Consider the following 11,088-nt stretch of genomic DNA (forward strand, 5'->3'; position numbering starts at 1 on the left):
AGAGAAGAATTATTCACTACTCCCACAAGCAAAAGTTAAAAATTCCATAAAATGGAATCAGCGTTCACGACAAGAGTAACATAACAAACAAGGCTTTCACAACCCAAATATAGCAAAGCTGTAAGAAAGAGCATCAGATTTTTGTTACAGAATGACTAAGAACTTCTCCTGCACTTTAAACTGTATGTAAATATATGCTACAAGAGTACATTGTAAAAGCAAGTTTCTTAAGCGTCGAGCATTAACAGCTGCACACTTTACCCAGCCTCAGCTGAAGGCTGATCTAAGTCCTTGCCCAAGTCATTTGTAATATTTGTGATCATAGATTTATCAGGGTTGGAAGGGACCTTAAAGATCATCTAGTTCCAACCCCCCTGCCCTGGGCAGGGACACCTCCCACCAGCCCAGGTTGCTCCAAGCCCCGTCCAACCTGGCCTTGAACCCCTCCAGGGATGGGGCTTCCACCACCTCTCTGGGCAACCTGTTCCAGTGTTTCACCACCCTCACAGTGAAGAGCTTCCTCCTAACGTCCAGTCTGAATCGACCCATCTCTAGTTTTAGTCCATTCCCTCTAGTCCTACCATTACCCAACACCCTAAAAAGCCCCTCACCAGCTTTCTCGTAGGTCCCCTTAAGACACTGGTAGGCCACTAGAAGGTCTCCTCGGAGCCTTCTTTTCTCCAGATATTTGTATTTGTCTTTTTGAAAGACAACAGGCACTGGGGCACAGGATAAAAAGTAGAACCATAGGGTGGAAAAGGCCCTTAAGCTCATTGAGTCCAACCATAAACCTAACACTGTCCACCACGTGTACATCATCCCAAGCACCACACGTACACGTCTCTTACATACATGTAGATGGCAACTCAGCCACTGCCCTGAGCAGCCCGTTCCGGTGCTTGGTAACCCTTTGCCATGGTTCAACCCCAGCCGGCAGCCAGCAGCACAGTTCTCTCCCCTCCCCTCAGAAGGGGAAGAGGGGGGAAAGGAGGGGAAAGGAAAGGGAACAAAAACCTCACGGGCCGAGATAAAGACAGTTTAATAGGACGATCTCAGAAAAGGAAGACAGCAATAATAATGACAGAAGTCACTCTCACCACCTGGTAAAGTGGTGAATTCAGCACCGTCCTGAGCAGCGATCACAATTCCCACCCCCTCAGGCAACCCCCATTTATATACTAAGCATGACATCTATGGCACGGAATATCCCATCAGCCATTCCATTGCTGCGTCTGTGCTCCTTCTCCGCTTCTAGAGGAAGCTGACAAAAGTCCCTGAACACTGTAAATACCAACTGCCAGCAACTGTAACAATACGCATTACTGACATTGCTTTCACTCCAAACCTGAAACAAGGCAGCCGCTACAAAGAAAATTAACTCCACCCCAGCTGAAACAAGGACACCCTTTCAATGAAGACATTTTTCCTAATATCCATCCTAAACCTCCCCTGGGGCTACTTGAGGACGTTTCCTCTTGTCCCATCCGCTGTTCCTTGGGAGAAGAGCCCGACCCCCCCTGGCTGCCCCCTCCTTTCAGGGAGCTGCAGAGAGCGAGAAGGTCTCCCCTCAGCCCCCTTTTCTCCAGGCTGAGCACCCCCAGCTCCCTCAGCCGCTCCTCACAGGACTTGTGCTCCAGACCCCTCACCAGCTCCGTTGCCCTTCTCTGGACACGCTCCAGCACCTCAAGGTCCCTCCTGGAGTGAGAGGGCCCAAAACTGACCACTGTATCGGGCATAAACACCCTCACTCTTATTCTATCAAGTACAACACGCATTCACAGCCTAAATCCAAGTTAACTACTGGCATGCAAGGAAGCAGCAGGAGCGACTTACCAGTATAAATGTCTATTCTCATGGCATCTGCATCCCTACAAAGCAATAAAAACACAATCAGTATTCAAATCTCAAAGAGAAATGAAGCTAAAATCTGGATACACGCAATAATTTCCAAAATGAACTGGCTGCGCAGATCGAAGGCCACAAAGGCCCCACAGTCAGCACCAACCCACAAGTTAAAAGACACATTGTTTTACTTTTTGCCTAGTTGAACTCAAACTCCAGCACAAAACATTGCTGCCACACAACTAGACCTCTCTACAGCAAGCACCACGGGCTTTTTAACAAAAGTCACATTAGGGGCGGGGGATCCAACAAGCAAACGCTTCTGAGCTCCCTCCTGTATTCAACAAGCAATCCCTACATTTTTTCTGGCAAGCTGCCTACAAAAAGCTCAGTAACTCCACATAAAACCCCAGCCAAACGCATTCGAGGCTGCCATACGAAACTGCGTCCTTACCGGATCATTTAAGTAAAGCCCTTCGTACACCGTGCATCCTCCGCGGTACTTGAAAAAGCACCATACAGAGCACTACGTCCTTTTCTCAAAACCAATTTTTATTTTTTTCCCCCCATGTAGACCATCACAAACCCTTGGTTTGCTGATCAGAAGAGCGCAGCTGCAGTGCTGTAACAAAACCCCACTTCCCAGATGCCTAAGTCACTTTGTCTTGTCTTTGTGTCTCCAGCCAAATCCAGGTACCTCCTCCCCAGGCGGCCAACCTCTCTTTTGCCGGAGGAGGAATCAAGAAGTTGAAGAGTAAGCCACCCATCAATCCCAAAGATGCCACATTTAACTACGTTGTAGCAAAAGCGACAGCAGCAACAGCGTGCACGCACAGGGCTGGTTCCCCGCACAGAATCTTCTCTCGCTGTGAACCGCGCAGGGCAACAACTCACGCTTCATAGAAAACGATCTCAAAACATTTCCATAATGCCACACCAGAGTACTCTGTGAAGCTCCAGCGGTTAAGCACGCAAGGTTTGAGACACAGCTACAGCCCGGACTCCTGACTGCAGACACGAGCAGTGTGGCCTAAAACCTGCGATTTCCAAATACCAAGTGTCTCAAGTGTCACAACTGCTCTAACTGTTCTTGCTTCAGCATCCCGCTCCTGATTTCATATTCATCCTATCACCATGCTTGATACTAAGAGTCAAGGATTATCTAACTATCTTAAGAGTCCCAGGCTCCGCTAATTATTATTTTACCAATTTATTTAAAGAAAAAAGCAGACTTATTTTTTCTTTAAATCTATCTTGTGTCTTCTAACCATTTCCCTTCCAATATGAGTTGTTATATGATTCGCTCAAAATTACCTTTTCAGGAATAATATCTTTTTCCTTTTTTTTTTTTTTCCCCAAAGGGGTGGATGTGGCAGCATAAGACAACCAAGGAAAATATTAATACTAAACTACAGCAAAGTCTTCCAGTTTGTATTTTTTGTAAAGTCTACTAGAAGTGAAAATCGCTCAAGATCAACAAATAGACAATCTTAACCGCATTTACCTGGGGCATTACGCAGTCTCAGGGACATACCTGGCATTATCTACAAGTTCAGCAAGGGCACCGAACAAGAATTCATGGGTAGTTCTGCAACGAAACACAGAATCAGCAGGGTTACACTGACACTTAAAAAGAGAGACCTTTAAATAAACCACGATCTCAACCACATTTCAAACATATCCAATTTTATGTCTACAATACTAACATCTGCCGCCAGCAGCAGACTAGAAATGAGCGTTTTACTGTCTACCAGAGGCAGACTCACAGCGAACAGGCCGCTCCGTGGAGTCTGACTCAACAAACCGCGGCTCACTACCGTCTAAAAAAACAACGCATGGCCAACAGACACGACAGAGAAAATCGTTGAGCTAATGAACCAGCCTATGAACCAGTCAACAACTCATATAAATCTTCAATTATTCACCACACTGACAGGTCTCTTCGTGGCAACCAAACATTGTGTAGATGCCAAACACAGACAGGCGAGGATTACGCATAAGGGCCATCTTCCCTTTGCAGAAGTTATTTCTGACAGGAAGAAGCTTCCAGATCTTGGCGGATTTCCAATAGCTGCAAATGCTCCTAATCCAGAGAAAGACAGTCTTCTGCCACCATTGTTCCACACCACCTTCCAAACTCAGCCCTAAGATCATCTAGCCGGGTGCCACTTCAGCACGATTTCAACAGCCATCTTTAGTTTCCAGCCTCTTCACTGCCACCTTTTATAAGCAGCACCCGTTTGAAAGCCATTAGTTATGTGCCTCACCTTGAAAGAAGATACAGGGTGAGAAAACCTTGAAGAGATAATGAAATCATTACAATACATTGTCTGCCAACATTAATATGTCCACTGAACGCCTAGTGTGGTGACCTATCTTCAACATCTAACAATTATTTCAAACGTAGATGAGCCACAAGGACCCCGATATTAGCAGCAGCGGGGAGACCGGGAGAAACAGTTGCTGGAATTTTTTGCTCCTCTAGGATGCTTGATGAAAAGACTGAGTCCTCAGGAACTGTTTTTATGAATATGTTTCAGTTTGTATGAAGTGTCTTCACACATACAACCTGCTTTCACTACTACACGAAAAGGCCAACAGGTGACCAAACAGTGATACTTCTTCATATTTTCAGCTTTCGAAGAACAGATATATAGATACTTCTCACACATAAAATATATAGCGCTCCATAATGCTAATAATCACAAAACTAACTTTCATATCCGTCTTCAATGCCATCGCAAACCCATCAACGCAGCTCCAATCAGAGGTAAAACACATCCGCTTTCAAAGTTATCACTAGAACCATGAGAAAGGAGATTTCCATTCTTGAGGAGAGAGAAAGGAATGGTGTTTTGGAAACTATCTTCCCAACCAGGAAAATTCCACAAACGCACCTGGTGTTCTTTCTTTGAGCAGGATTTCCTGGGCACAGATTTCAAGTGCTCCCTCGAGTTTACGAGCCCCTATTCAGCTCCACAAATCAACATCCCAGAAGTTTATTTAGGAAGTAACCAATGTCAGGAAAAAAGCATAAGCAAATGGATGCTTTAGCACTACTAACTATACTTCATTAGCAGCTTTCATTCTACAGTTTAAAGAATGCTTCAAACTAAGGAAAAGATGCAAATAAGATACAAAGAGGGATTTCCAAAGAAAGATAACAGAACAAAACAGCTGAAAACGTAGCTGCAGGTGATAAGAACAGAGGCAAGAGAAAACACGATTTCCACATAGACTCAACTTGAACATCTACCAAAACTGGAACCTCTTGTGCTGACACAGGCAAAATGAAACCTTGCTAGAAAGCAAGTGAGATCCACTCCAGCTATTTATCACTAAGAAAAATTTATATACACTACAAATACCTTCTATTCAGTATATTAAACTCAACACTTGCACTCATCTTGTCAATGTCTGATTAAAGTCACATGAAGTGCTTTGGCCTGATTCAATCAGTTTTAACAGAAACCATGCTCTTGCCTTACAGCCAAAAGTACCTGAAATACTTAATTAAGATCCACCATTATCAACCAGCGACAATTTTCCTCCACCTCCCAAAAAAACCTTGGGATTATTTTACTTGCAACATAAGTTTAAAAAACATGAGGCAAGCTGTTGGCAAAACGGAGTCTATCAGAGCTTGCCCATAATGTGGCACGACTTGAGCACGAGCCAGATGGGCATCATCAGAGGCAACGGTAACCTCCGTTAGTCAGAGACTCGAAATACAACTGATGAAATGACACATGAAAAGGGGGGGAAGCATTATCAAAATCCGTAGTCTCAGTGACAACTCATCTTGGCAGAAGCAGACTGGCTTGGACCTTCCTAAAGCTTCCAACTTTCATTCAAGACAGCTTCACACAGGACTACAGCCTTGACAAGGAACAAAACAGGGAAGTCCAATGCTGCCAATTTATTGAAATTTGGGTTACAAAAGGTCAAGTTAGATGACTCTGTAGGACGTGACCAATTCCAAACATGTCTACAAACAACCATTTGGAGTCACGTCCCAAGGGAAGAAAAAATTATTTTGTAAGCAGTTCTTAGAGGATCACCCCTGTTTGAACTCGGCTGGACTCCTGATCCTGCATAGTCAGACAAGGACCTAACTACTAGTGAAAGACATAAGACTTCATTTTTGTTCTGAGGGAGGCCACATCTGGGAAAATCTTTAAGTTTGGAATCCTCGTCAGGAACACGAGTTCCTCTCAATACTGCACTCCATTTCAGGCAAGAACAGAAAACACACACAAGAAGAAACAGGAGAGCTTGCGTGGTGGGGAGATGTGGGTCTGTTATTGCTAGTATCCCTCCAGTCCAGTATTCAGTCATCTTAACGTGTTTCTATTCGAGCAACCTTCTTCCACTCCAGCTGTATTCAACAGGACGTTTCTAGTCACAGAAAAAAACCTCAAGTTCAATCATAAGCTAAATCCTACCTACTGTTAGAGGACAATTTCAGCTGTTCAAATTTTAACAAACTCTTTCAATTTTGCATCACAAGTATTCAAAATATGCAAAAACACGTTGGTTGGGCTCAGGTGTGGTTTTGTGATCATCTCAATGAATGCTTTTGGAAGTATCTTAAAGTAGCACCATTTAAGGAAAAACAACGTGAAGGCAAGCAGGTGGCTCTGGGAAGACATAAAAGCAACGCACAGGTAATTTTTACGTGCTCATGCGCAGTGATTTTCATTCTAGGATCTAAAAGAACTTTCACATAAAATCACAGAATGGTTTGGGTTGGAAGGGACCTTTAGAGGCCATCCAGTCCAACCCCCCTGCCATGAGCAGGGACGTCTTCAACTAGATCAGGTTGCTCAGAGCCCTGTCCCCCCTGACCTGGAATGCTTCCAGGGACGAGGCATCGACCACCTCTCTGGGCAGCCTGGGACAGTGTTCCACCACCCTCATCGTAACAAAATTCTTCCTTACATGTAGCCTGAATCTACCCTCTTTTCATTTAAAACCCTTACCCTCATCCTATCACTACCAGCCTTACCAAAAAGTCTGTCCCCACTCACCCACTCAACTCTTCATCGAGAAAGCACTTGGAAAAGCACAGTGGTATTTTTATTAAAAAAAGATGGTAACCAAAGTGATTCAGGTACACGCTGTGAAAATTGCCAGCAGACATGGAAGCATTAAGAAGCTATTGAAAATATCTGCTGCAAGTCCTCAAGTTCAGGGACCAGATAAACTGGCTTCTGCAAAGCACTTCAGACCGAGTACTCTGCGCTAGACATACTAAAACTGTTCCTAAAGAAAGCCTTAAAAAAGGAGGGAAAAATAAGTTTCCTTCTGCACCTCAACAGCTAGACGGATAACTTGAATGCAATTTAAAAAAAAAACCTTCTCCCTCCATGACTATGAGAACATCTTTAGCACCAAAATGAAATTTGTCTGAAATGGTATGGTTTTCCTCAGCAAGAGGGAATAGTCCGAAAGACAGGAGTCTCCATTATCAAAAGCCCTATGCTGTTATTGCTGTGGTCTGCGGGGGGGGGGGAGGTGTCCTCATTTTTTTCTTGGGGGAGCAGGGGGTTGATTATTTGTTGTAAGTTGCTTTGTGGTCTTTTGTTTGGTGTTTTTTTTTTTTTCCTTGCTTTTAAAAACGACTTCCACTGTTTCCATTCCCATTCTTAGGGAAATGCTTGGCTTATGCACCGATCCCCATAATCTCAAAAGGCTCTTCGCTCATGACGGACCAAAATACCTGGCTTTGGCCTATTCATACACATTAGCTTCCAGCTCCTCCTAACAATTTCATGATGCAGTTATGCATTGCAGACATGTAGCAGACTGGAAGTAGACCGGCAGCATTTGCAGAACAGAAACTACAGTGGCAACGTGAAGTAGCTTTAACACTTAATACTTCAGGGCAGCACCGACATTATCTTCTTATGGAGACAGAGAGAGTTCTGGTGTTCTGCAGGCAAACACAAACTGCTGACGGAGCTCTACCATACAGTCTTCTAAGCTGTAAAAAGGTTTGTTTTCTGCAGCTGGACATAAGAATTTCACAAATCAGAGAGAGCACCAGGAATGTGAGTCAGTATTCTCCGTCACCTTCAGGCCCCAGGCTGTTCACTCTACATACAACTGCTACCAGCCAAGCCACAGAACGCAGACCCAAGTATGACACCAGGCTGTTACTAGGTTTCTTCTCCTGTGCAAAACCCATTACTTTCTTGATCTTGAAAAGAAGTGGATCCTAACACTCTTGGCATACATAAGTGAGATTCGTCTTAGTTGCTCTTGCAGATGTACCTTGTGTTACCAGCAAAAGCAGTCAGAGCTACTTTGAAATCAAGTCACCTGTATTTCTGTGCATAAGTAGTTTATAGACTGCTGCAGAGTTTCCAATCCTTCACTCTCAAGTTCGCCTTCACACACGGAAAAGGGTGATGAGATAAGCCTGCACTTCATTTCTTCTTCTATCGATGGTAAGAGTCAGCTCTTCCACAAAATACTGGAAGACAATCTCACGGCAGTGACCAGCTGATGAAAATGAAGAAGTGACAAGCGTGGTTCACACTGTTCTTCCAGGGCAGCTCGTCCAGAACAACCTCTTTCATTAAATTCTTCCGTAAGTGGCACTACAAGGCTTATAGGCAGTAGTCAGGTCACAGATGGGTGCTTAACCCCGTTAAGCACCGTTTCCTGGCGGCCCTTCCCATTTTCTAGACAAGCATTCAAAAGTAACCTATTTTAAAGAACTTCGCCTCTTCTCAGGAGATCTTATTTCGGGCGATTCATCAGTGACGTGCAAAAGCCACAGCAGCTCCAAAATGCTGATCAGAAGAAGAATGTCATATTCCTGCTTCAAATTTACCTGCACAGAACGCCCAGGCGCAGGCGGGCCGCGGTGCTGTGGAGGGACGGCACCGCCGCGGCCAGCGCAGGCGCTTCCCCGGAGAGGCGCGGCCGCGGGGGCACGGCTGACCTAGGGGCTACCCCGCCCCGGTAAGTCCCCCCGGAGGCCAGTCCCCTCCGCGCACCGTTACTCCCCGCGGGCCGCAGGCCCGCCCACAGCGCAACAGCCCTGCCGGGCCTGTCCGCCCGCCGCCGCCAGGGCCGCTCCACGAGATGCGGGCCGGCGGCGCCGAGGGGGCTCGGCCGGGCGCGCCCATACTCACCTGCCGCGCCGGCGCCGCGGCCCGGGCGGGGCACACGGAGGGGGGGGGACCGCGGCACCGCCCCGCCACAGCCCTGCCCGGCGGCCGCGGCCCGTCGCGGCGCGGCCCGGTACTCACGAGTTGGTGTGCAGGTACTCGAAGGTGAGCTGGGCCCGGTTCAGGCTGCTGTAATTGGCCAAGGCCATGGCGGTGGCGACGACGGCGGCGGCCGGGACCGGGCCGGGCCGGGCCGCGCTCCGCGTGCGCCGGCAGCCCCGCGCGCCTCGAGGCCTCCCCACCCGCCACCCACCGCCGGCGGTCACCGCCGCCAGGAGGCCAGTGCCCCGCGCGAGGCCCCCGCCGGGCGCACGCCGCGGTCACCGGCTGCCGCTGCCGGCCGTGCCGCTCGCCCACCGGCCCCGCTTTGTCTCCGCCGCGGCTGCGATCGCGCCCCCCCCGCAGCCCGCGGCCGCCCCCGCCCGGCGGGGCGGGGCCGAAGCGCTCGCCGCCCATTGGGCGGGCCGCGGCACGTGACCGGAGAGCCATGGCGCGGGCCGCTGCGGCTTCCCGGCGGCCGCGTGACGGGCGCGCTGGGCCGGCGAGAGGCGGGTGGGAGCGGGAGGCCGCCGCGCGCGCAGGCGGCGCACCGGGCGCACCGCCGCGCGCGGGGGCCCCGCGGCCGCCCGCGAGACTCGGCCCCGACCCCGCCCCTTTCCCGGCGGCCGCGCGCCTCAGCGCCGCGGGAGCGGCGGCGGCGGCGCGGCCTCCTCGGGGGGGGGCGGGAGGGAGGGGAGGGGAGGGACGGGGGGAGCGGGTACGTCCTCCGGTAGCGGGAGCAGCGCCCAGCCCGCGCCTCCTGAGGAAACCCCGCCAGAACGGTGGGGCCCGACCGCCAGCGGGGAGGGGGGCGCGCAGCGCGGCCTGGCCCGGCGTCTCTCGGGCGGGGGAGGCGGCGGCGGCGGCGGCGAGCGGGGCTCGGGAGCTCCAGCTCACAGTACATCGCCGCGGCGGAGCGGGAGAAGCCGCCCGGTGCCCCGCGGCGGCGGCTTCGTCGGGGGGCGGCTTGCCGCCGCTCTGGAACCGGGCCGAGACGGGGGGCGGCGGCCTGCGAGGGGGGCGCGGACTCCACCGGCTGTCGGCCCCGCGGCTTGCGGTGCCCACGGTCAGGGAGGCTCTGGGGGGTCGTGACGGAAAAGCAGCTGAATGTTCCCGCACTTGTCAAATATATGAACAGGGGGTGCGTGAGATCACAGATACTCTTGCTTCAATCCCATGCCTTTGATTCAGCTTGAAATCCAAAGGGATTGAGCAAATTTGGGCTCTCCTCGTACCCCGCGCACGCCTCGGCGCCCTCTAAACTGGGCCCCGGGATCCTGAAGGCCGGGAGTGCTTTGCCGAGCACTTCAGTTGCCCAGAGGAAACCCACCAAATTCTCCTTCTGAAATGGACTTTAAAACATCCTGTGTTTTAAAGCATCCCCTGTGTCTCGGATAATAGGAATCTGAACTAAAGATCAGAAATCTGAAGGAATTAATTCAGTCTGTGCAGAGACTGATATGTATCCAAGCTATGCAGTGAAAAGATAAACGTCATGATCGTTGTTGGTGAATGGCTGAAGTCCGAGCTTTGTGTTTGAGTTGCCTCTGGTTTCGTTTGCAGTACCTCGTTGTCTGCGTGTTTGTGTGAATTGTGACCCCGGTAGTACGCAAGCCAGAGCTGACAGGCCTGCAGCTTTGACCTGAGAACTTCACCTCCCAGCACAGGATTTAGTTCTGTTTATCCTCAGTTCAACCTGTTCAGGCCTAAAGAGTCCTTCAAGCCGGCAAGTCACGTCATTCCCGCTGACAGGGGTTGCTCTGTGTACATCTCTGGTCATCAGAAAGTCGCTGCATACGTGCGTGGAGCGACCCTTGAAGGCCATGTCTCTGAAAAGCTATGTGGACCAGAACATCAAAGCTTCATGAAGGAATTAGGAAAATTACTGGTAACGGCTGTGTTTAGGTGTCATTAAGTTTATGATAGAATATAATGCATCTGCTTGAGTCTTTTAAATATTGTAGTTTCATCTGTTGTGCTCGGCTTTTGTTTCATCATATTTTAGTCAATATCAGAAGTAGATGTT

At 49.4% G+C, this 11,088-nt stretch overlaps 1 protein-coding gene across 4 annotated transcripts in view; it reads right to left on the reverse strand.

Annotated features, from left to right (window-relative positions):
* The window catches only part of MORC2 (MORC family CW-type zinc finger 2), a 58,921-nt gene extending 49,610 nt beyond the window's left edge, over positions 1-9,311 (reverse strand). The window contains exons 1-3 of one of the 4 annotated variants that reach the window (XM_054219667.1): positions 9,105-9,311; positions 3,377-3,430; positions 1,834-1,868 (exon numbers count right to left, since the gene is read on the reverse strand). In XM_054219667.1, the coding sequence (XP_054075642.1) occupies positions 1,834-1,868; positions 3,377-3,430; positions 9,105-9,172 (157 nt within the window). In that variant the 5' untranslated portion in view covers positions 9,173-9,311. Of the gene's footprint in view, positions 1-1,833; positions 1,869-3,346; positions 8,874-9,104 lie in introns of those variants that run through there. The other 3 variants (XM_054219668.1, XM_054219671.1, XM_054219670.1) reach the window with 3 other exon arrangements.
* Between the last annotated feature and the right edge of the window lie 1,777 nt (positions 9,312-11,088).

This window comes from Rissa tridactyla, chromosome 13, assembly GCF_028500815.1.
Source record: "Rissa tridactyla isolate bRisTri1 chromosome 13, bRisTri1.patW.cur.20221130, whole genome shotgun sequence".
NCBI lineage: Eukaryota > Metazoa > Chordata > Aves > Charadriiformes > Laridae > Rissa > Rissa tridactyla.